The following is a 26958-nucleotide window of genomic DNA, read 5'->3' as shown; positions in this document are numbered from 1 at the left end:
CACACTGAGAGTGGAGCCTGACACAGGGTTCGATCCCATGACCCTGGGATCATGACCTGAGCTGAAGTCAAGAGTTGGATGCTCAACCGGCTGAGCCACCCAGGCACCCAAAGACTGCCCTCACTTTAGATGCCAGCTGCGAGTCTTGGGGTTCTTAGAGGCCTACACTTGTGAGCAACTGGCTATAAATTTGGGGATTTCCACGAGTATAATAATTTCCTGCAAGTATAATAATTTGCTATAATGATTCACAGAACTCAGGAAAGCTCTATACTTATAACTGCAGTTTTACTCTGAAGGATACATATTAGGGCAAGGTCTAGTGGGCTTCCAGATGCAGAGGTTCTATGCCCTCTCCCCGTGCAATCAAAGTGTGTCACCTTCCCAGCACATCGAGTGTGTTCACCAACCAGAAAACTCTACTGAGCTTTGGTGTCCAGAGTGTTTTTTAGAGTTTAATTACTTCGGCATGATCGATTGAGTCACTGGCCACTCAGTCTCTGGCTCCTCTCTTATCCCCAGAGGTCAAGTAGCTGAAAGTCCCTACCCTCTAACAACATGCTCGATCCTTCTGGTGACCAGTCCCCATTCTGTAGCTATCTAGGGATCTGCCATGAATCACTTCATTAGCATAGCAAAAAAACCACTCCTATCACTCAGGAAATTCCAAGGGTTTTTTAAGTTCTGGGACAAAGACCAAATTTATTCTTTATGATACCACAGAGCCCAAGAATCTTCCCCTATACGTATTTATTCCTCTTAGGAAATCTTTAATGGAGGTCAGAAAATTATTCACTTTTTGTAATACAGATAGTATGATGGTACACTGTGGTTTCTTATACACACATACATCCATGCTTATATAGATGTATATATAATTTGTAATCTCTTAATATGCCCAAGTATTGTATATTTATCATCCTTTCCTTATGATTCTGATCCATATCAATATTTGAGAATCATTGTGGTTTCCTGTTTCTGTAGTCTCTTCCCTCCACATTCTGCATTATATCTCATTAATTTCAATGCATTCTTTTGGTCCATTTTCAGATTAAACAGATATATTTGATAACTGTATGCCATTTACTACCAGATCTTATTTTCACTTTAACTTTTCCATTTCTATTATAAAAGTTTAATTTTTCACAAATGGGGGGCAGGGGGAGGAGAATATTTATCATTTCATTTTCTTTCAGATCTGGAATCAATGTGTGAAAACAAGTTATTATCTCTGAAGAAGGAAGTTTATGAAATAGAATCATGCCAGAGGGAGATAATGGGACTTACAAAGCATGGCCTTGAGTACTCCAGTTTTAGAGACATTTTGGAATATAGAAGCCACTTTGAAAAACAACTGGGATATCAAAGTGGGCATTTAAGCCAAGAAATATTCACTCATGAATACATGCCCACATTTATTCAACAGACATTCTTTACTCTACATCAAATAATTAATAATGAAGAAAAGCCCTATGAATGTAAAAAATGTGGAAAGGTTTTTAGTCAGAATTCACAATTTATTCAACATCAGAGAATTCATATTGGTGAAAAATCTTATGAATGTAAGGAGTGTGGGAAATTCTTTAGTTGTGGCTCACATGTTACTCGACACCTGAAAATTCATACTGGTGAAAAACCCTTTGAATGTAAGGAATGTGGAAAGGCCTTCAGTTGTAGCTCATACCTTTCTCAACATCAGAGAATTCATACTGGTAAGAAACCCTATGAGTGCAAGGAATGTGGGAAGGCCTTTAGCTATTGCTCAAATCTTATTGACCATCAGAGAATTCACACTGGTGAAAAACCCTATGAATGTAAAGTATGTGGGAAGGCCTTTACTAAGAGCTCACAACTTTTCCAACATGTGAGAATTCATACAGGTGAGAAACCCTATGAATGTAAGGAATGTGGCAAAGCTTTTACGCAGAGCTCAAAGCTTGTTCAGCATCAGAGAATTCACACTGGTGAAAAACCCTATGAATGCAAGGAATGTGGCAAAGCCTTTAGTAGTGGCTCAGCACTTACTAATCATCAGAGAATTCACACTGGGGAGAAACCCTATGATTGTAAGGAATGTGGGAAAGCTTTTACTCAGAGCTCACAACTTCGTCAACATCAGAGAATCCATGCTGGTGAGAAACCCTTTGAATGTCTTGAATGTGGGAAGGCCTTTACTCAGAACTCACAACTTTTTCAACATCAGAGAATTCATACAGATGAAAAACCATATGAATGTAATGAATGTGGAAAGGCCTTTAATAAATGCTCAAACCTTACACGACATCTGAGAATTCATAGTGGTGAAAAGCCCTATAACTGTAAGGAATGTGGGAAGGCATTTAGTAGTGGCTCAGATCTCATTCGTCATCAGGGAATTCACACTGATGAATAATAAAAGTTAAAGCTCTTGTCACTTTCCTCATATTTTAAACAAAAAGAAATTCATATTTGATAGTTACCCTTTCACTATTTTTTATTTTTAAATTTTATTTTATATTTCTTTTTAATCCAGATATATTTCACTCTAAATTATGAATTAAGATTCTAAATTGACATTTGCATATTCTCTGTCCCCCAATCTGTACTAAGGGCAGTTTTTCAATAATTCTTTCCTTCCCCATTATTTTGTTCTGCCTTCTTGGTGACACATTATATTCTTGTTTATATTTGCTTGTAGTTTTTCTTCTCTGATCTATATATTTGTGCTTATACCAATATCACAGTGTTTAAAATTGTGTGACCTTGTTATTTTTTAATTGTGGAATTATATCCTTGGTTTTGAAGTCAGTATTAATCATTTGTTCATGTTACAAATTTATACTTTCTTACATAAAACAGAAAGACAGAAAAACAGAAACTAAAAAGCCAAGATTAATTGTAATCATACCAGCTATAGATGACTACTCTTAAGTTGGTAGAGCAAATCCTACCAGATTTTATTTTTAAAGAAGTCATGGTATACATGTTATCCCTTCACCTGTTTTGATCATGCCAAAAAAATATGGTTGCCATTTCAGTAAATATAGGTTTTAAAAATGATATATATATATACTTTATGACTTTTTAAAATGACTTTATTACTCATGTTTTGTTTGCATCTGAACATTTGCAGTTATGAAATCTGCCCTGATTCGTATGGCCAAAAATTTAACTTTGGATATTTCTTTCTTTTAAAATATGTTTTATTTTTATTTTTTTAAATGTTTATTTATTTTTGAGAAAGAGAGAGTTGAGGAGGGACAGAGAGAGGAGACACAGGATCTGAAGCAGTCTCCAGGCTCTGAGCTCTCAGCATAGAACCTGATGTGGGGCTCAAACTCACGAACTGTGAGATTATCAACTGGGCTGAAGTTGGCCGTTTAACTGACTGAGCCACCCAGGTGCCCCAAAACATCTGTTTTAATTGTTGAAATTATCCACATTTTCTCTCCATAAGCTGTTTTGTTCCTTTTCACCAACTCTAACCCCAATCTCCTACTAGAAAGGTAATTAAACCACTGTTATCAAAGTGTTTATCCTAGTTTTGTTTTGTTTTGGTTTTACTTTTTACTTATATATGTTAGTGACTTTTTTTTCTCATGTATTAGTAAAAATAATCATGCTATATGTATTGGTTTGTTGTGAAGATTCAATGAATTAATAAATGTAAAGTGCTTAGAACTATTCCTATCACATAGTAAATGTTTAGTGAAAGTCCACTATCATCAATGATACACTCGTTTTCATAGTTTTCTTCATTATTATTTGTGGAAAGGATTTTAACCATGTTCTTTACCTTTGTCTAAATCAAAGAATTCATAATGAAAAAAGAGAAATGAATGAAATAAGTATTGGAAAGCTTTTCTCATCACTCATTATCCCGCATGGAAATTTAAAAGGAAAAGAAAAAGAATGTATGAATAGTCTTCCTTCAGACTTCATCTTCTATGCTGCACAAAAATTAATGTCAGTCTGAAACCCTGTAGATATAATGATGAGTAGTTAAAAAAACAGCTGTCAAAAAACAAGAGATAAGTATATTTTTCCTAATAATTAGTTACCCCCAAAGCAGAAAACATACAAGCCACATTTTTTTTTTTTTACCAGAATCAGGGGAAGAAACAGTAACAATAGGATACCCATCAAATATCTGAATTTTAACTTAGTGCCCCCTATTGATTAACAGGGGTTAAGGAACTAAGTCCTTAATATATGTATTATTTAAATGTGAATGAAAATGAGAACACGAATGAAAAACCTGTGAATGGCAGGTTGAATTGGAAGTTTTATAAACCAATATGCACGTATATCTCTTATAGAGACATCATTAATAAATTCAATATAGAACCCAAGGAGCTTAAACAAGCAAAAATAAGTCTAAAACGTGGGTAGAGAAAGGCATTGTTAGTTATGCAAAAATAAATGGAAGAAAGAAGTAAAAGATCTGAAACCAAAGCTCTGATTATTTGACAGAAAAAAGGTAGACCTACTTTAGTCATTTGTGTGGGGAAGTAAGGATGATAAATGAACAGCAGTGTGAATTAGAGACTGAAATGACTACATATTTAATTTTGAAAGGACTATATATTTTCGGATAATGACAACGTTCTGAGATTACAGTGGGTTGCACAGCTTTGTGTATACACTAAAACCACTGAACAATATACTTTAAAAGGGTGAATATAATAGCATATGAGTTTTAATCTCAATTAAAAAACTTAAAAGTACTACAGATATTTTTATACCATATCTGAAAATCTAGACGAAGTATGTGACTTTTACAAAGAAATTGAATTGACATCAGAATTGACTACAGGAAACGTATAAAATCTTAATAGATTCTCCTCCAAAAGGAACTTTAAAAAAATTTTTTTAACGTTTATTTATTTTTGAGCGACAGAGACAGACCATGAGCAGGGGAGGGGCAGAGAGAGAGGGAGACACAGAATCCCAAGCAGGTTCCAGGTGCCGAGCCGTCAGTACAGAGCCTGATGTGGGGCTCGAACCCATGAACCGCGAGATCATGACCTGAACCGAAGTCTGATGCTTAACCAACTGAGCCACCCAGGCAGCCCAAAAGGAACATTTTAAAATTAGACCAAAATTAAATGTCACATAGCTATTACTAAGGAAGACACCAAATTAGATGTATTTAATAGATGAAATCTATGAAATGTTTTAGGAACTCTTTTAGGACACAGACTGAGATAGCAAGTTATCTGTTTTTCTGAATTTATAATCCTAGTGTTAAAACTTGCCACAAGAACATAAATAGACAATATGCCCAGAATTGGTAATTAAAATGTGCAGTGTTATAAATTAGTAAATAAAATCTAGTAATCTATTGAAAGAAAACAAGTATCTGTCATAATCTGGATTTAGGAACAAAATGTCTCTGATAAACCATTATCCAAACTTCCTACTTGCTTTCTGAAACTTGAAAATCAAATTGATTTAGACAACATGGTATCCCTTAGTATCAGAAACTCAGGAACCAAATGGATTGGGAGAGCAAGGAATTCTTGGAATGCAATACGAGATAACTGACATGGAATTTCTAGAGTTCAAATAACTAAAGCACTTCAAGTGAAGATGCACTATCAAGCCCCAATGCCTTCTAGATGCACTCTTCTTGTTTTTTCTTAGCAGTATTTGACAGAATGGGATTATTTTATAAATAAAGAGTTATCCTACTTGCTGCAAAACCACAGCATTCATCCATTTATACCCTGTCTACTTCTCACTTGAAGTCTTTAAAACAGCCAATGAATGCAATCATTGGCATGTATGTTAGTACGAGGGTGAAGTGGGAGGTGGGAAAGAGATTATTAAACACAGAATTTCAACTTTCATTGCAATTAGAATGTAGAGGGGTACGAAAGGCCTTTACTTCCGCAACAGCAAGAAAAACCTTGACAAGATAAAAGTAATAGTTTCCTATGGGACTAAGAGTGGCGGAGGCAAGGAAGTACTGAACTGAATTTCTGATAGAATAAGCCCTTTTTAGATGACCAGATTGCTATATGACTTTCCATACCTGGGTGCGGTGCATGGGATGGGGATGGGAATGGATATGGGTGGATGAAGGGAGTACAGATAGAGACTGCAGAGATAAAGAGAAATTAGAGCCTACAATGATACTGAGGACTTTCTGGATGGATTAAAATCCAGATTAAACAACACTATTAACCAACTTTCCCTAACTGATTTAATGATACTCTGTACTCTGTAACACAGAATATACTTGCTTTTCAATTGTACAGGAAACACTCAGACCACATGTTGGGCCATAAAACATTCAGTAACTGTCAACAGACTAACATCATACAGATTATGTTCTTTAGTGCAGAACTAAACAGAGCTCAGTGATTAAAGATTATATAGAAAATCCTGTTTTCTTCCAGATGCTTGATAGTCTTAACTTTTAACTTTAGGTATGTGATTCATTTAGAATTGATATTTGTGTACGGGATAAAGTACAGGTTGAGGTTCGTTTTCCCCCCTCACATAGATACTCAGTTCCAGTACTTTTTGTCAAAAGACTTTCATCTCCACTGAGGTGGTTTGGCACTGTTATCAAAAATCAATTGACCATAAATGTATACCTTTACATGAGCAATATACAAGTGTAAATGAAACAAAAAGCAAAATATAGTTTATTGAAGAACATAAGATACTTAGTTGAATAAGTGTAATAAAAGATATGAGAGACCTTTATGTAGAAAAGTACAAAACATTGCTGAAAGAAGTAAGACAAGATCTAAATAAATGGAGATGCTATGGCTATGGCCGGAAAACTCAGTATCTTTCATCAAACTTCCCCAAATGTATCTGTAGATGTGATGCCATTCCAGTCAAAATACCAGCATGCTTTTTAAATTTTCATTGGTAAATTTATTCTAAGATGTGTGCATTAGTTCCCCTTCCCTTATCTGTAAGGGATATGTTCCAAGACCCACAGTGAATGCCTGAAGCTGCAGCTAGTGCAGAATCTGATTTTTTTTCTTTCCTTATGAAGTCAAGAACTTGCACCTTTTCCCTTAAAGGAAGTAGTTTACAGCTTCTCTTTGACATTGTCAAATTGCCAGCATCACTACTCTTGTGCTTTGGGGCCATTAATTCAAATAAGGGTTACTTGAGTACAAGCACTGTGATACCACAAAAATTGATCTGATAACCTAGACAGCTAAGTGACTAACAGGCAGGTAGTATAGAAAGTGTGGATACACTGGACAAAGGGACACATCCTGGGTGGGGCGGAATAACAGGAGATTTCATCACACGACCCAGAATGGTGCACAAATTAAAACATGAATTGTTTACTTCTGGAATTTTACATTTAACATTTTTGGACTGTGGTTGACTGTAACAGAGTAACTGAAACCTGGGAAAGGGAAACCGTGGGTAAGTGGGGAGCTACGGTATAGAAACCCAAAGACCTAGAACAGTTAAAAATAAGCATTGAGAAAAAGCAAATTGGATGACTTACGGCATCTGATTTCAAGACTAGCTATAAGACTATGATAAGGCAAGAAAGACTGTAGTGGCTCTCTAAGGATAGACAAACAGGTCAATGCAGTAGAATAGAGTCCAGAAATAGCAGTAAGCCTCAGAGTTCAACTTGTATATTCCAGCATGTCACAAATTAATTTGAAGGGGCGCCTGGGTGGCTCAGTGGGCTAAGTGTCTGACTTTGGCTCAGGTCATGATCTCACGGTTCATGAGTTCAAGCCCTGCGTCGGGCTCTGTGCTGATAGCTCAGAGCCTGGAGCTGCTTCTGATTCTGTGTCTTCCTCTCTCTCTTCCCCTCCCCTGCTCACACACATTCTCTCTCTCTCTCTCTCTCTCTCTCTCTCTCTCTCTCTCTCTCTCTCTCTGTGTGTCTCAAAAATAAATAAACATTAAAAAAATTAATTTGATGAAGAAAACCATTTTCCTCCTAATGGCCACTAACATTTGTGAGAAATAAACACAACTGGGAAGGATTTACTTGACTAAAATGCATAAATAGCAGGATAAAGTTTAGGAGATTGCTGTAGGTAGCTAGCTAAGTATCTGGCATTAGAGGTTGTTCCAGGGCTCTAATACCAGGCCCTGGTTTGTCCGAGAGACTGGTCCTGCTCTGCAAAAGGAAATGTCCCTCACCAAAGGTGTCATAAGTCTTTCCTTCCTCTATAACTTTCTGTCCAGCCAGATCCTGTGAGAGAGATTTTCTTGAACATGATATTTGGGAATTATGGTAATTTCTACAGGAAAAATGATAATACATTAAATTGCATCGTTACAAATGTTTGAAAAAATCAGCAGTTATATTCTAAGGAAGAAAAACACCTGAAGACTTTAAAAAGACAGAAGTATCTGGAATTTCAGCTCTGGCTTTGTTTCCACTTCTACTTGAAAATTTGAATAGGAGCTATCCAAAATTGAACTTTTCTTTTCCTCGAATGTACATATTTTTAATATGTCTTTTATTATGTTCCTCTACCAAAATTACAGCAGTAATATATTTTCACAACTAGTAAACAACAATGAAAAGACATATAAATAAATATCATGCCCCGCTTCAATTCTTTCAGACCTATCTATAACTTCAACAAAGCTTATTTATCTTTTCATACCTTTTTCCTTGCTCATATCAACATTACACGTTAGATTTGATTCGTCCTTGTTCAAGTTTTTAAATGGCACCAAGCTAGGGGCACCTGGCTGGCTTAGTCAGAGCACTGGACTCTTGATCTCGGGGGTCATGAGTTTGAGCCCCACATTGGGTGTAGGGATTACTTAAATAAATAAATGGCACCAAGCTCTGCATTGGTTCTCTAACTTTCTTTGCTCAAGCAATAGCCTATCTTGTACATCCCTTAGATCAATAGGTATAGTCTTACTCTTTCTGAAATCTGTATTATATTGTGCATTCTACTCCTGCTCTTGGTTATTTGTGCCTTGTCTTTTCCACTTGATTAGTTTTTGCAGTGGTTAATAAACCACTTTTGAAGTCTTTTGAAGGAATGACTTTTTTTTTTTTTACAAGAGAACAAATCTACACCTTTATTTATTTACTTTTCAGTTAGTTTAAATCCTTGAGGGGTACAGCATCACAAGGATTCCGTGGCCAATGGCTTTAGCAGGAAGGTTGCTTCGGAATTTGGTGCAAACCATGCCACTGTTTCCATGAGCACGAGTTACTTTTCCCCAGATTACTCTGGTTTTATTCGGTTTGCCACCAGGAGTCACTGTGTTGTTCTTTGCTTTGTACACATAAGCACATCGCTTGCCTAGAAAGAATTCAGTTTCATCTCGAGCATAATAAACACCTTCAATTTTAAGAAGAGCTGTGTGCTCTCTCTGGTTCTGGAGACCCCGCTTATAGCCAGCAAAAATGGCTTTGGACCACAGCCTTCCAGACATATTTGTCGTTTCAGGAGTCCTGTTCCCAGCAGGCCTCCACAAGTTCCAAGATAGTGGAAAGAGCTTGCTCTCTTGATAGGCTCTATTATGTGACTGTATTCTATTTTATTTAATCATTTATAATTTTCTTATTCATCTTTGGGTTTAATTTAATGTAATTTAAGGAACTGAGGTGAATTTCATTGATTTTTCCCCATTTCTTCTTTTCTAGTGTGTTTATTTGTGACTATAAATTTCCTATAAGTTTTACCTCATCTTGTTTCTTATATTTTATTTTGATTATCATTTAATTCAAATAATTTTATAAGTTCAATGGTAATAATTTTCTTTATAATCGTAGAAGGAGGTCCCATGTACTCGGCACTCAGTTACCCTCAATGGTATATATTTTGCGTAACTATAGTACAATATCAAAAAAAGATTCCACCAGTTTTATATGCAGTTATTTCTGTATGTAACCGTTCTATATGGTTTTGTCATGTGTAAGTTTCATGTAGCCACCACCACAATACACAAAACTGTTTCATCACCACAAGGCTACCTCATGTTACCACTTTATAGCCATGCCACCCCTTCCCACATCCTTAAGCTGTGGCAACTTAATGTTTACCATTTTAATAATTTTTAAAATTTCAAGAATGCTATATAAATGGAGGCATACATATGTAACCTCTCATGAGTGGCTTTTCCCCCCTTTTTTCTCAGCCTAATTGCCTTGAAATCATCCAAGTTGTTGCATGTACCAGTGGTTTGTTCCTTTTTATTGTTGAGTAGTATTCCATGGTGTGAATGTGCCACAATTTTTTATTTGTTTATATTTTAATGTGCCACAATTTTAAAAATTGAAAGGAATCTATTCAAAGCACCCCTCCCCCTGCAGCCATGCTTATAGGCAAAACTCACAGTTGTCTACACTTGGTCCTAACTCTGTTTTTCTATGTCACAGTCCCCTACACTCTTGGAAAGTAGACCCCAACTACTAAACATATTCTTCTCTAGGGACACCTTGGTGGCTCAGTCAGTTAAGCGTCTAACTTTGGCTCAGGTACGATCTCGCGATTCATGGGTTCAAGCCCCATGTCGAGCTCTGTGCTGACAGCTCGGAGACTGGAGCCTGCTTCAGATTCTGTGTCTCTGCCCTTCCCCCACTCACACTCTGTTTGTCTCTCTCTCTCTCTCTCTCTCTGAAAAATAAATAAACATTAAAAAAAATAATAAACATACTCTTGTCTAGCCTGACCACAACCCACATCCCTAGCAGGCCTCAAACAGAGTCCCTCAAAAACGTGCCACCTTCTGCTCTACCAGTCGATCCACTTGCTCCCCACATCCTTCCATGGGCACAGCTTTAACCCTCTCACATCCTTCAAAACCCCGTCAAAGGCCCAGACTGACAGAAACTCGGGGCTGACATTTCTCTTGATGTCTGACCCCTCTCCTCCCTTGGACAGTAAATAAACTCCGTCCTGCGTTTTGCTCCACTCTTTGTGCAATTCTTTGCCACATGCATCGCCAGACAGCCTAACAAAACTATTCTTCCACTTAAGGATATTTGAATGATTTCTAAGTTGTGGATATAATGAATAAAGCTAATACGAACATTTGTGTGCAGATTTTGTGTGAACACAGTTTTCATTTCTCTGGGATAAATGCACAAGAGTTCCACTGCTGAATCACATGGTAAGTGCATTTTGAGTTTTTGTGTTTTTTTTTTAATTTTTTTTCAACGTTTATTTATTTTTGGGACAGAGAGAGACAGAGCATGAACGGGGGAGGGGCAGAGAGAGAGGGAGACACAGAATCAGAAACAGGCTCCAGGCTCTGAGCCATCAGCCCAGGGCCCGACGCGGGGCTCGAACCCAGGGACCGCGAGATCGTGACCTGGCTGAAGTCGGACGCTCAACCGACTGCGCCACCCAGGCGCCCCGCATTTTGAGTTTTATAAGAAACTGCCAAACTATTTTCAACGGTGGATGTGCTTGCTGTATTACTATATGTACCACAATATATGGGTGATCCAGTTCTTCACATCCTCACCCCCATTTGCTGTTGTCACAATATTTTAGCCATCCTGGTAGGTGTGTGGCTCTCCCAGAAATGGAATCTTAAACCAGTTATTCAGGAATTGCCTGATCAGCACTAATTAGGTAATTCTGCTTGATGGACTCCCGCTATGCCTTAAAGGAAAGTAACTTTGCAGTAACTACTCTAATTTTTTTGCCAAGTACAACTTACCTGTTCCTGCTCCCTTCTGCCTATAAAATCTCTTGCTATGTATGGCTCTTTGGAGCCCCTTTTTACCTGCTAGGTTGAATGCTGCCCGATTAATGAATATTGAATAAAGCCAGTAAGGTCTTTTTTTTTAAGTTTATTTATTTATTTTGAGAGAGAGAGAGAGAGAGAGAGAGAGAGAGCGAGCATGAGCAGGAGAGGGGCAGAGAGAGGGAGAGAGAATTCCAAGTAGGCTCCATACTGTCATTGGAGATCCTGACATGGGGCTCAAGCTCATGAACCGTGAGATCATGACCTGAGCTGAAACCAAGAGTCAGACACTTAACCGACTAAGCCACCTCGGTGCCCCAAGCCAGTAAGATCTTTAAATTTTACCCAGTTCAATTTTAACACAGCAGCGGTCTTTAGTTGCCTGGTGCCTGGTACCTGGTCCTGGGATGATTTAGGTTAGAGGAAATATTGACTTCGTGTAGTTAGATAAGGAGATGGTTGGGGTCTATAGACTCTGGTTTGGTTGGTTTGTATATACAAGACATGCTTCTGACTAAGCCCCTTGCTTTCTCTAAGAATTGGTTAGCCCTAGGAGGGAATCTCTCTCTAGGTCTATAAGGCTCCCAAATGCCAGACCATCAATAATATAGAAAATAAGAAAATATAGTTAATGCAATTAATCCTGTGAAGAATAGATGCCAAATAGACAAATACAGACTCTAAGAAAACACAGATCACATATATATAATAGAATAATACCCATTAATAAAAAGGAGTTAGCTATGGATATGTGTAACAACTTGGATGGGACTTAAGGACATTACGCTTAATGGAGGAAAAAAAAGCCAACACCAAAAGGTAAATTTTGTGTGCTTCCATTTGTCATCTTCAAAATGACAAAACTCTAGTGACAGAGAACAGATAAGCAGTTCTCAGGGGACAGGAACCTGGATGGGGTTGAATGGGTCTGGCTATTAAGGCGTGGCGGAGGGAGTCCCTTTGTGGCTATGGAACAGTTCTATCTCCTGATTGTGGTGGTGGTTACAGGAATCTGCAAACGCACACATACACACATGAGCAAATGTACAAATTGATGACAATGGGGAGTAGGGTGTGTGGCCTGGTTAACAGAATTGTACAAGATCAATTTCCTAGTTTTGATATCGTACCACAGTATCACTTCTGGGGAAGTTGGGTGAAAGGTTCAGGACTGAGTGTACTATTTTTGCAACTTCCTGTGAGTCAATAATCATTATGAAATAAAAAGCTTAAAAATTATTTAAAAAGTAAAAAATAAAAATTTAAAAAAGAAGAGTCAGTGCCAATCCCAGACCAATCTAAAAGTCTTATTTTTTAATTTTTTGTCCCTATTTATTACACTGATCACAACATGTGGTCATAAACTGCTGGTACCGGAAGCAAGAGTAATGCTGTCCTCAAAAACACACCCAAGGGGCCTCTCTCATGCAAACAAAACAAAGAAAAGCAAAACCAAACCAAACCAAAGGTTGCAAGCGGTAAGAGAGAGGATGGTCTCTCGATGTTTCATGTTCTTATACAAATACATTTTACCCCCAGTTTTCAGCCTTGGCGGAGCAGCTCTGGTCTCAGCCTTTCCATCCCCGCACAGGCAGCTGGGGCTCCTGCTCCCAGACCAGCGCCACCATCACTGGGATGCTGAAGACTGTCAGGGCTGTTGCCTTGTGCACAGCCTCCCCTCAGGATGCCCTGGTCAGGATGTCCTCGCAGGCCGGAGTACGTGGCAGCCTCAGAGCAGGCTCCCCGGTGGACCCACTGACTTGTACACGCATGTGGGCAGCCCGCACGCATGCACAGTGCTCTCACTGGGCTGGGTGGGCAGTGTCTGCGTGATATCTACCTGGACAGGCTTGAAAGGTCCCTGGGTGGACTGATCCCCAAATTCTCTAGAAGTATCCTCATTAGCGTCAGAAGTTTGAACCCTAGATGTTGACAGAAGCTATGGGCATGAACAAAATCATCCATGTTTTTTAAAAATATTTTTATTTATTTTTGAGACAGAGAGAGACAGAGCATAAGCAGGGGAGGGGCAGAGAGAGGGAGACACAGAATCCGAAGCAGGCTCCAGGCTCTGAGCTGTCAGCACAGAGCCCGACCCGGGGCTTGAACTCACAGACTGCGAGATCATGACCTGAGCTGAAGTTGGACGCTTAACTGACTCACTACCCAGGCACCCTCATCCATGTTTTGAGAGATGGAGCTTCGGTTGTTGTGAAGTCGTTTTAAACTCTTCTTGAGGGAGGTGATGGGATAGGAAACCCTTGGCACGAAGGATGAAAGACCCAAAAATGAACAGCGGAGAACACCTCTTGGGAAACAACAGCATAAGTTACTCAGAAAGTGGACGTGAATGCTCCTTTTAGTTCCAGTCCAGGGCGTTGTACACACCAATCCCAGCCTCCGGGGAGTCACAGGATTCTGCTGTGTTGGGCTGGAGAGAACTACAGTCTTGGTTTCCCCAAGGTTTATCACCATGGCTTGAAGTCACTCAGGCCCAGAGAAGCTCCTGGCAACAGCCACAAATCCCCTTTGGGGAGGCTGATGGCTGTGACAGGCAGCTGGTGGACTCTAGACTGGCAGAATGGAACCCCTTCTGCTCCATGCTACTTTCTAGTAGAAAGTCAGGGGAATGGAAATGGTCCCAGGGCATCCTCAGAACTGTTGGGAGAATATTAACTGCAACCATCTGGGTAAATTTCTAGGACTCTTCTCTGTTTTTTTATCGAAAAAAAAATCCCCCTTTGTTGGCCACTTGGGTCTCTTAAGGCCTACCCACCCAAGGTTATTGTATTAGAAATGGGAACATTTTCTTAATTGGCTCAGAGGCAGGGTATTGTAGAGATTAAGAACACGGGACACTGGAAAGGTGGGGAAAACAGGGAGATGTTGGTCAAAGGGTACAAACTTCCAGTTTTAAGAGGGATTAATTCTGGGGATCTGATGTATAGCATGGGACTATATGCTAAGAGAGTAGATGTCAAATATTCACGCACACATACACACAAATGGTAATTACGTGATGAATGTGTTACCTAACCATATTGTGGTAATCGTTTTTTGCAATATATACATGTGTCTGTCTAATCACCACATTTTACACCTTAAGCTTACACAATGTTATATGTCAGTTATATCACAATAAAGCTGTGAGGAAAAACAATAACATGGGACACTCACGTCAGAAATGTCTAGGTTCAAATTCTTGCTTTACCACTTCGTAACTTTGTGGGTTGGGCAAATTACCTATCTGTAACCTCAGTTTATTGATATTGAATATGAGGGTAATGATAGAATATACTTCATAGGGTTGTAGCAAGGATGAAAAGAGTTAATATACATGGAATACTTAGAAGAGTCCCTGACATTATTTATATTAGTGTTTTCTCTTGTTATTGTAAGATAACTAAATTAAGGCCATCCATTTGATTAAACTATTTTATCTTCTTGGTGAAACAGGGGTTTATTTATGAAACTAGGCATTTTTGCGACTGATGACTACTGACACTTTTTTGTCTCCTATACAATGATTCGAAACAGTACATAATAAAGTAAAACATTCAGCATTTCAACCTAATCACTCCATATGTACATTAAGCTTATTCAATAACCATCACTTTTGGTGATGTGTCCTGAAGCATTTAAATATTGTTCTAAAGGTCTTATTTTCCTCATGAGTAAAAAGAGAATAAAAACATCCCATTTATATTTGTCACCAAGAATTAGCTTAGGAGTGCCTAGAGAGCTCAGTCAGTTGAGCATCTGACTCTTGATTTCAGTTCAGGTTATGATCCCAGGGTCCTGGCATCAAGCCCCATGTTGGGCTCTGTGCTGAGCGTGGAGCCTACTTAAGATTCTTTCTCTTCCCTGCTCACACCCCACACTGAGTATAGAGATTAATTAAATAAAAAACTAAAAAATAATAAAATAAAATAATAAAATAATTTATTTCCCAGGGTTACATACACCTACAGAGGTTCATTTAAACAAGGATAGGATAATCATGCCCTATACTACCAGTCTGAATTCTTGTCTGGTTCTCAGTTCTGCAAGTTCTTCAAAATAAGGTTTTCCAGGGGGTTCCAGGTACTAAGCAGCTAAATTAACAATGTGTATTGTCTTTGGCAAAATTAAACCTCTTTGGGCTTTTGTATATTCTGGCTTAAAGTGTATATAACATAACCATACCTTCTGCCTCATAGAGTAGTCATGAAGATGGGTGAATCGATGTAACTAAAAATGCTGAGCAAATGGTAAAGGGATATGTTTTGTTATGAATTCAACAAAATTTACATTGAAGGCATAATAAAACTGCAGAGAATTGATTGGTGAAGTACCCACAATAAGGACAAAGAAAAATCTATGTTTGTAAGACTATTTTCTATCTCAAGAGTCCAAGCACTTTCCTAAGCAAGGAATTTCCTAAGCAAGGAATAAGCACTGTCAATTTTTTTTTTCAGTCAGCTACAAAACGCTTCCAATTCCGCTTGTTACTAAACTCATTTTGTTATAGCAGTCCTTCTTCACACTCTCCTGTGTTCAACTGCTCATGTCTCCCTTGGACACCATCACTAGCACACTTGTATTTATCCTCACTATGTGTTCATGGTTATTCATTTCCCTTTCCAAAGCTGTCCTTTCTACCAAGGAGGCGGCTCTTTATCACAGCATATTGATATTATCCCTCACTCCAATTAGAATGAAACACAGAAGACCAAGATCCCACCACATTGATTCTGATAACAGTTGGTGCAAGTCAGTATTATCAATGCATATTTGAATAGACTTGACTGCTTTAACCAGCTTTATCTCAAAGATGGTTCCTTCTGGGAGGGTTTCCTATCAAACCAAGGATTAATCTAGAGTGATCAACCCTGCTGGTTTTCCCAGGATGAGGGATTTCATGGAACACAAGACTTTCAGATAAACCAGGATGACTTTGCCCTAAACTAAATATACTTTTCTCCCTCTGAGCTTCATAGAGCCCTCTGCTTTGGGCATGCTACCACTGCTCATAGTTCTCATATTTCTCTCTCAGGTGGACAAGACAAAGGCCTGAATTTGTTCTTTCTTAATTTAGGAGACATGACAGAATGGGATGAGTTTGAATCACTCTGTACCATCTGGTGGAATGGTCTCAAGGAAGTGGTCACCATCAAATGTATGGTTACCCCACTATCCTAGGACAAGGACAGCTGCCTGTCAAGTCACCTCAGCTTAACCCAGCCTAGAAAAGCGGTCTCCCAACCAACCTCCACACGGTGTGAATATAAATACTTGTTTTACACCAGAACTTAAGGGCGGATTATTATGTACAAATGGCAGACTGACATAGGGAGGTAAAATCTTCCGGAACTGAAAAGTTGGGAAGTAGGAACTCATATATTTATACTGGTGGGAGTGTAAATCTGTGCAAGCACACTGGGAAGAAACTTCTCATTAATTAATAAAATTTTAAATGTACCCCAAAATATTCTATTTGTAGGAGCACAAAATGGAAAAATGTATATATATTCTCGTATCATAATGAACACATAAACTGAAATATATTGAGAAAATAGAATATTAAATCGAAGCTAAAAGAAATAAACTATGGGTTTCCAACTATTGCTCAACTATCAGACATGTATAAGTACTATTTGAAACATGTAATAATTTGCTTTAAGTACTTGCAGAGATTATACATGAAAATGATACCATTAAGTGCCTTGTAGTGCAACCAATGATATAAAACAAAAATATGCAGAAACAACTGTATCTAATGCAATGTATGGAAAATGTCACTAGAATACATTAGTGATGGCTCGTGAGAATTCTGAAAAGAAAACCTCATTCTGCTTGCAAGTAAAACTACAACCTTGAGCACCTGGGTGGCTCAGTCAGTTAAGCATCCGAATTCAGCTCAGGTCATGATCTCACGGGTGAGTTCCAGCGTCTCATGGGGACTCTGCTGTCAGCACAGAGCCTGCTTCGGATCCTCTGTCTCCCTCTCTCTCTGCCCTTCCTCCACTCACGCTCTATCTCTCTCTCTTTCTCTCAAAATAAATAAACATTAAAGAAAGAAAAACTATAACCTTATAATTCTTGGGAACTATGCAGACAGTATTGGAATTTGTGGGGAAAAAAAACTATTGCTATTGATATTGTCATATTTCTGATTATGTTAGGTCCAAAGTGATAATTATCAACAAAGATTATTCTTCACCATTAGGGTATTATGGCTAACTGGGCTCAATCAAAAGAAAAAAGAAGACCACCATGAAAAAGAGATGTGAGAAAGTGACAACACGAACACCCAGCACACCCACAACACAGTTTGAAGGACGTGGGAGTTAACTTTTAGACAGAATGGAAACACACACCCAAATGCTTAGAAACACAGTTTTTTTCAATATTGAGAACTAATGAGCACAATGAAAAACGATTCAAATTACAAAAGCTGCTTTTACTTATTTATTTAATTTGCAATGTTTATTTATTTTTGAGAGAGAGAGATAGAGACAAAGCATGAGTGGAGGAGGGGCACAGAGGGGGACAGAGAATCAGAAGCAGGCTCCAGGCTCTAAGCTGTCAGCACAGAGCCTGAAGCAGGGCTTGAACCCACGAGCTGTGAGATCATGACCGGGGCCAAAGCTGGACGCTTTACTGACTGAGCGCCCCCCCCCCCCGATACCCCATGAAAGCTGTTTTTAAGAATAGCAAGCTTTTACTTTTGCCCAAGGAAAAATAATTTTTAAGAATGAGCTACTTCAGGGACGCTGGATGGCTCAGTTGGTTAAGCATCTGGCTCTTGACTTCGGCTGAGGTCATGATCTTACGGTTCATGGGGTCTAGCCCCACATCAGACTCCAAGTTGACAGTGCAGAGCCTGCTTGGGATTCTCTCTCCCTCTCTCTCTCTACCCCTCCCCCCTCTCAAAATCAATCAATCAATCAATAAACATTTTTTAAAGACAGAATGAGCCACTTCTTCACCTCTTTAAATAAATGAATCTGGGAAGAGCTATTAACAACTAAAACAAAGCAAAATCATCTTTTATATGGATAGTACCAGAAGTAGTAACAAGCATGCTTAAGTGATGCATGCTTAGGCAAAAGGGAAAAACCCAAATCACCTGGTAATACTTTGGTTACAATTTTATAGGCTATTTATCATTTCTTTTTCTATCTCTTATGTATCAATGGATCTATTTTTATGTAATCATCAAGTTGATCAAGCAATACTCAAGGAGAATAAAAAGAAAACAGCATCATTTTTATCTCTCATTGTCACTTTAAATATGTTAGGTGGAGCTAGATTTTCCCTAATCCTGCTGAAAATTTTATTTAGAGGTCATGATTTTTTTTTTAATCACTCCTACCTACTACAAATGGTTTCAGCTCAGTAATATAAATAAATGTTCAGTCTTCAGTGAAAATTAAGACTTATTCCTCTGCTTCTATCTGTTTGTAGTTTATGGTAAATTGCATTTTCTTTCTTTTTCTTCATTTTTTTATGTTTATTTATTTTGAGGGAGAGAGTGGCAGAGCACGAGCCAGAGAAGGGCAGAGAGGGAGACACAGAATCCGAAGCAAGCCCCAGGCTCTGAGCTGTCAGCACAGAGCCCGACAAGGGCTCGAACCCATGAAGCACGAGATCATGACCTGGGCCAAAGTCGGACACTTAACAGACTGAGCCACCCAGGCGCCTGGCAAATTGCATTTTCCAAAAATGACCACAACTATATTTTTCGTGTCAGATGGTCTTCCAGAACCTTGCCACTTTCCCGTAAGGAAGTAGAGGCACTTTCCCTTTCCACTGAATCTGGATAGGCCTTTTAAATCATGAGCACAGTGTTAATGATGCTATGTGATTTTGAGGCTAGGCGTAAAAAGTGATACAGCTTCCATCTGGATCTTTCTTGGGACTCTTGCCTTTAGAACCTTGAGGTGCAATGTAAGATGTCTAAGGCTACCATGCTGTTAAGAAGCCCAAAGTAGCCCACACAGAAAGACCACATAGAACCCCAGAGATTACATGAAATAAGAGAGATGCCCAGCCAGCCCCCAGTGGCTCCCGGAACTGTGCACAGCTATCATGAAAAATTCCAGCACAAACTGTCCAGCCAGATTGTTCTAGAATTTCTGATCGAGAGAAACCATGAAAGATAATAAATGAGTGCTGTTGTTTGGAACCATTAAACTTGACAGAGTGGATATATACAAACAGATCGTCTATAAAACAGAATTCTGACCTACAAACTCTGCAGCAGCCAACCAGTTTCCAACAGGAAACCAACCTACGACCTTGGCAGCAATCAGCCCACAACATCCAGGATTTGGACAATGACTGCTAGCTTCCCTAATTTTTTTTTCCCCTCTGTCTCTGCATCCAGTTCAGGACCAACCACAGAAAGCCAAATTCTATCTTCAAACCAGTCATATAAAATGGACTGCTTCTCATTAGTCACCTCCAGCTTCTCTATACCAATAACCAATCAATGTATTCCTGAAGCCTTCTCTTTTCAACTATAAAGTTTTCCCACTCCCGTGCCTGCCTTTGAGCTCTGCCAAACACACTGTATGGTGGCTGTAATACCAGTAATTTGAAAAAACCTAATGACAAGAAGATAAGACAATTACATAAGCGGCATGTAGAATTTACAAAATACTGCGGAAGAACACTTAATGTTCAATATATTTTTGATTTAAAAAGGTTAAGATGACATAAATATTCATATAAAGGATATAAGCTTATATACAGCTATCTCTGGATAGAGTAATTACTGGTATTTTTTATACCTGATTGCAGACGGCGGAGGCACGTGTCCGTTTTTGTGTTTGCGGGTCCAGCCCTGCCAAAGGGGATGTCCCCGGCAGAGACTCTGGGTTCACCTGCACGGGTCTGCCCGGGTCTCCGGGAGGGGCTCCCTGCGCGCCCCCGGCCTGCGCGGGGGCTTCTGGGAGATGTGGTCCATCCGCCGGACCCGCGCACCGCCGTGCACCAAGGCATCAGCCGCTGGGTCTTATTCCGCGGTGCGTGTGGGCAGGGCTGGTTCCGGGAGACGCGCCCGGTGAAAGTCTAGTGGCGGTCTCCGTGCCCAAGACCTCCAGGCGGATACCTGGAGAGGTGAGTCCCCCAGTCTTACGGGGGCGCTGATGGCGGCAGGAATAGCCGAGAGTACCCGGGTCGTGCGAAGGACGAACGAAAAACGTTCGGCGGTCGCGAGGTCTGAGGGATGATATAGGATCTTCTTGGTTCTGTTGAGATGTGGAGGATGGCTACGACTTTGTGTTCCCAGGCTGGTGGGCTGGTGGGTTGGGGGGCAGAAGACAGGGGTCCTTGGATTTAAGGGACAAATCTCGCCGGGTATTTTGGTTTGGGGGCAGCTGCGACACGACAACCCCAGGTTGGGGGAGAGGACAGTGAGGTAGGTAGTACAGGGATTTGGGGGACCGTCTGGGGCTCTATGTTCTTAGGTGTTTGTGGTTCGTGGCTAGATCTGTGTACTTTGGGGTTTGGGAGATGAGGGAGGAGTTAGGAAGTGGATGCCCCTGGTTTGGGGATGTGGTGGGGTCTTCAGGGTGAGAATGTGTTCTGGCATCCCAGGATTTGGAGATGTGTCTTGGACTTTGAGGAGGGGGGTCAGAGTCCCCACTTTCCTTGTAGATGTTCCTTCCTATGAGACCACCTTCACCTCTGACTCAGAGGGCTTTTCCGAAAGTGGGCCAGGGGATGTGTTATCAGAGCGATGGGCAGGTTGTCCTGGACACCAGGGTGGGCTGTTCCTTTGGCCAGGCCCTCTGTGGGTTGCCAAAAGACTGCCCCTACTTTGCATCTGAGAAGCCCCAGAGCTCAAGGGGGTCAGCAGCTTCGCTACACACCCAGGTGCTGTGGAGTTAAAAGACCTAATCCTGGGGACTTGTTTCTGGCGGCAGTGAAGCCAGGAGTATCACACCTTATAATCACCAGCACAGATATCTGCAAAAGAGAATTCCCCGTACTCCTGGCCACAAAGGCTGTAGAGATGTTGCTTTAACTTTGTTGTCCCAGTGGAAGTTATAGCTCCACATGTTAAAGGTGGAGATGTGAGTTTAGTAACAGATGAGCCCTGAATCACAGCCTGGTTGTGCAGAGATTCTTTACATTCTTTATGGTCTTGCAGGTGGAGGTTGTTTTTGTTTTTTGGGTTTCTTTTAGTTTTTTAATTCCAGTTAGTTAACATACAATATTATATTAGTTTCAAATGTACAATATAGTGATTCAGGACTTCCATGTATCACCCAGTGCTCATTACAAGTGCACTCCTTAATCCTCATCACCTATTTAACCCATCGCCCAACCCTCTCCCCTCTGGTAACCATCAATTCTTTATAATTAAGAGTCTGTTTCTTGATTTCTCTCTCTCTTTCATTTTCCCTTTGTTTGTTTTGTTTCCTAATTCCACATGAGTGAAATCGTATGGTTTTTGTCTTTTTCTGATTTATTTTGCTTAGCATTATACTCTCTAGTTCCATCCATGTAATTACAATGCAAGATTTCATTCTTTTTTTATGGCTGAATAATATTCCATTATAAATATAAATATAAATCCCACATTTTTTTTATCCATCAATTGATGGACACTGGGCTGCTTCCATATCTTAGCTGTTGTAAATAATGCTGCTATAAACATTGGGTGCATGTATCTCTTTGAATTAGTGTTCTTGTATTCTTTGCATAAATACTCAGTAGTGTGATTGCACAAGGTAGTTCTATTTTTCACTTTTTGAGGCGCTTCCATACTGTTTTCCACAGTGGCTGCACCAGTTTACATTCCCACCAATAGTGCAAGACGGTTCCTTTTTCGCCACATCCTTTCCAACACCTGTTGTTGTGTTGTTGATTTTAGCCATTCTGACAGGTATGAGGTGATCTCATTGTAGTTTTGTAGTTTTGATTTGCATTTCTCTAATGATAAGTGATGATGAGCATCTTTTCATTATGGCCACCTGTGTGTCTTCTTTGGAGAAATGTATGTTCATGTCTAATGCCCATTTTTCAATTGGATTATTTGTGTTTAGGGTGTTGAGTTATATCAGTTCTTTATTTTGGATACTAACCCCTTATTGGATAGGTCATTTGCAAATATCTTCTCCCATTCTGTAGGTTGCCTTTTAGTTTTTGTTGATTGTTTTCTTTGCTGTGCAGAAGTTTTTTATTTTGATGTAGTTCCAATCATTTATTTTTGCTTTTGTTTCCCTTGCCTCAGGTAACATATCTAGAAAGATGTTGCTATGGCTGATGTCAAAGAAGTTACTGCCTGTATTCTCTTCTAGGATTTTTATGGTTTCAGATCTCGCATTTAGGTCTCTAATCCATGTTGAATTTTGTGTGTGATGAAAGTGGTCCAGTTTCGTTATTTTGCATGCTTCTGTCCAGTTTTCCCAACACCATTTGTTGAAGAGACTGTCCTTTTCCCATTGGATATTCTTTCCTGCTTTGTCAAAGATTAATAGGCCATATGATTGTGGGTTTATTTCTGGACTTTATATTAATACTTTTATTTTCCTTTTAGGTAGAGTGGATCTGCAGAGACTGGGTATGAGGATTTCTGGCATGTGACTCAATCCTCACTGCTCCTACCTCCCTATTCTGCCCTCTTGGAATCTGCTGGCCCTGAGAGATCTGTGAAGAGAGGAGAAAATGGCCCCTAAGTTCCTGGCAGCGAGACCCCAGTGAGTGGGATTTAACCTCTTTCATGCAGTAAGCTCTTCCCCCAGTTAGATGACATGTGTTTATTTACTGCTTTGCAGAGCCCACTAAGTCTCTAAGACAAATATGAAACGTGGAACAGCTTTAAGAAAGTCCTCTTTCCCTCCTCAATGTACTCTCCCTACCTCACCACCATATCGGAACCCTGGCACACCTTAACCTTTGCCCCTACTTTCCATTAATTTAGTTCACAAATGATTCAGTATCTCTTCCACAAGCCCCAGTGTCTGCTGTGTACATTGAGAAGTGCTGTCTTTTCTTGAGGGCTTGTAGGCCTTGTTGAGGTTTTTGTTTTTGTTTTTGTTTTTTACTGCAGAAGATTTTAAAATTTAAATAGCATCAAGTTTATAGATGAATTGCAATAATAGTACAAGAACACCAACATTCCCTTTACTCACATTCATCAGTTGCCAACTTTTGCCCAGTTTCTTTATCTTTGTATCTCTATATATTTATAATTTTCAGAATCATTTGAGAGTAAGTTGCAGACATCATCATGTCTTTTATCCCTAATTACTTTGGCACGCATCTTCTGATCTCTCCTCTCTCATTCATGGTTTTACCTATTTGGGTCCTCTCTCTTTTCATTTTGAGAAGTCATATGTATATGTCATATGGAAGGTATATCAAAGCCTATGAGGACAGTAAAAAGATCAGCGGTTACCAGGGATTGATGGGAAGTGATGAATAGGTAGAGCGCAGAAGGTTTTTAGGGTGGTGAGAATACTCTGTATGATACCGTAATAATGGATACATAACATTATACATTTGCCCAAAGCCATAGAATGTGCAAAATCAAGAGTGAACTCTAATGGAAACTATGAACTTTGCGTGATTATGATGTGTCAATGTAGGTTCATCAATTGTACCAAATATATCCAGTGGGGATGCTGACAATGGAAGAGACCATGCATGTGTGGAAGCAGGGGATATTTGGGAAATCTTTGTACTTTCCCCTCAATTTTTCTGTGAACCTTACACTGCTCTTAAAAGATAAAGCCTTAAAAAAACCTCACATAACACAAAATTAACCATTTTAACCATTTTTCAGTGAACAGTAGTACAATAGTGTTAACTATATGCACTTTGTTGTGCAACTAATCTTCAGAAATATTTACTATTTATTTATTTATTTATTTTTAAAAGTTTGTTTATATATTTTGAGGGGGGAGAGCTGCAGAGAGAGTAAGAAAGAGAATCCCAAGCAGGCTCTGCACTGTCAGCACAGGGCCCGACGCAGGGCTCAAACTCACAAACTGAGATCATGGCTGAATGGAAACCAAGAGTTGACTGATCAACTGAGCCACCCAGGAGCCCCTAGAGCTTTTTTTTTTTGTTTTTTGTTTTTTAATGTTTATTTTTTTGAGAGAAAAAGAGAGAGAGTGAGGTGGGGAGGAGCAGAGAGACAGGGAGAGAGAATCCCAAGCAGGCTTCTCACTGTCAGCACAGAGCAAGATGCAGGGCTTGATCCCACAAACCATGAGATAGTGACTTGAGCTGAAGTCGGACACTCAACTGAGCTACTCAGGCAGCCTGAGAACTTTTTATCTTGCAGAGTTGAAATTCTATACCCATTGAACTATAACTCCCTATTTCCCCCTCCACTCAGGCCTTTCCTTTACTTCTTTAATCATGGTTTCCCTTAGGTCTGTGAGCATGTTTGTAATGGCTCTTTTGAAGTCTTTTTCTGATGAATCTGACAAGGCAGTTTCTCTTGCCTGCTTTTCCAGGGTATGGGTCATACTTTTCTGTTAATTTGCATGCCTCACAATTTTTGTTGGGAAATGGACATTTTAGATAATAGATTGTATTTAAAAATATTTTTAATATTTACTTACTTTTGAGAGAGAGAGAGAGTGTGTGAGTGGGCAAGGGGCAGAGAGAGGGAGCCACAGAATCCGAAGCAAAATCTGTCAGCTCAGAGCCCAATGCAGGCTTGAATCCACCAACGGTGAAATCATGACCTGAGCCGAAGTTGGACACTCAACCGACTAAAGCTACCCTGTTGTCACCCTCCCCCCCCCCCCTTTTTTTAAATCATAGCTGTGTTGGTGGCTGTTGATATTTTATTGTGGTTTTCATTTACATTTCTATAATTACTAATGATGTTGAGTTTCTTTTCATGTGTTTATTGTCTATTTGAATATCTTCTTTAGAGAAATGTTTATTCAAGTCCTTTGCCCTTTTATTTTATTTTATTTTATTTTATTTTATTTTATTTTATTTAAGTTTATTTACTTTGAGAGAGAGAGGGAGAGACAGAGAGAGAACACATGTGCATGCAGGTGGGGGAGGGGCAGAGAGAGGGAGAAAAAGAATCCAAAGCTGGCTCCATTCTCTGAGCTGTCCGCACAGAACCCGACAAAGGCTCGATCTCATGAACCATGAGATCATGACCTGAGCTGAAATCAAGAGTCAGAGTTGGACACCCAACTGACTGAGCCACCCAGGTGCCTGAAGTGTTCTTTATTTCTTCATGTGGATTGAGTTATTGTGTAGTGACATTTTGGTTAAGCCTAAAGGACTTCTCCCTTTATAATTTTTCGTTAAAAACCAGAACTCCTGACTATTATGACAACTCTGGAGATTATATTTGCCCCGTTCCCTAGGTTTACTTTGGTTGCTTGTTATAGTTGTTGATATTTGTTCATTTACTGGCTTTTCTGAACTAATTTTGTAAAGTCTAAATTCATTGTTGTATGTGGCCATAGAAGTCTCTTGTTCTACTGGTGAACTAGTGATTCAATAGAAATTTTCTTTCCCTGGAACCAGAAATAATGCCCTAGTCTTTGCAGATGGTGTGTGTGTGTGTGTGTGTGTGTGTGTGTGTGTGTGTTGTGGCACAATTTCAACACTTAGGCATTTGGCAACTATGCCTTGATTTTCACTTCCTGGTTGGATAGAGCCTGAAGGTAAATCAGAGGTGAATCTTAGGGCCTTCTCTAGTAAACACTCATAAAGGGGCGCCTGGGTGGCTCAGTCGGTTAAGCGTCTGATTTCGGCTCAGGTCATGATCTCACAGTTTGTGGGTTTGAGCCCCACATTGGGCTCTTTGCTGACAGCTCAGAGCCTGGAGCCTGCTTTGGATTCTGTGTCTCCCTCTCTCTCTGCCCCTCCCTCACTCACGCTCTGTCTCTCTCTGCCTCTCAAAAATAAAGAAACATAATAAAAATTTTAAAAAACCAAAACTCATAAAGATACAAGTAAAAATAATTTATTGAAGCTTTAGTTTTAGTAACAAAAGTATTTCAACATCTTAAATTATTATTATCCTATTATAGCCTATCATATAATGGAGGATACTTTAACTCTTACAAGGGATGAGTTTGCTCATTATCTACAGTTCTTTTTGTTTGTTTGTTTTATCTACTGTTCTGAAGTGATAGCCACGGTAAATTATTATATGAAAAAACTGAAATCATTTATAATAAAATAATGAAAACACAAAACTTTGTGTATACTTTTGAATGTTTTCAAATACTTATATGAATCCTGGAGAACATTGTGGAAAGATGTTCATCATCTTGTTAACATTGGAATTGAGTTAGAGGATGAAGTGGAGGGGAAATACTGACTTTT

General features: G+C 39.4%; 3 protein-coding genes across 3 annotated transcripts in view; 1 reads left to right on the top strand and 2 right to left on the bottom strand.

Annotated features, from left to right (window-relative positions):
- Positions 1–26958, bottom strand: part of LOC106980266 (zinc finger protein 585A) — a 404538-nt gene that overhangs the window by 194982 nt on the left and 182598 nt on the right. The window lies entirely within an intron of this gene.
- The window catches only part of LOC106974760 (uncharacterized), a 98225-nt gene that overhangs the window by 19866 nt on the left and 51401 nt on the right, over positions 1–26958 (top strand). The window contains 5 exon segments of the mRNA XM_027044792.2: positions 1197–2389; positions 13189–13365; positions 14013–14339; positions 20437–20754; positions 21295–21488. Of these exon segments, the coding sequence (XP_026900593.2) occupies positions 1197–2389; positions 13189–13365; positions 14013–14339; positions 20437–20754; positions 21295–21488 (2209 nt within the window).
- On the bottom strand, positions 8993–9466 carry LOC106974761 (60S ribosomal protein L35a-like). Its single transcript, XM_053210255.1, has one exon. It carries the CDS (start codon positions 9385–9387, stop codon positions 9052–9054), a length of 336 nt encoding a protein of 111 aa, XP_053066230.1. The 5' UTR covers positions 9388–9466; the 3' UTR covers positions 8993–9051.

Source organism: Acinonyx jubatus, chromosome E2, assembly GCF_027475565.1.
Source record: "Acinonyx jubatus isolate Ajub_Pintada_27869175 chromosome E2, VMU_Ajub_asm_v1.0, whole genome shotgun sequence".
In the NCBI taxonomy this organism is placed as follows: Eukaryota; Metazoa; Chordata; class Mammalia; order Carnivora; family Felidae; genus Acinonyx; species Acinonyx jubatus.
Note: the sequence above shows the minus strand (reverse complement) of the source record. Positions and strands in the feature narration are given on the sequence as shown.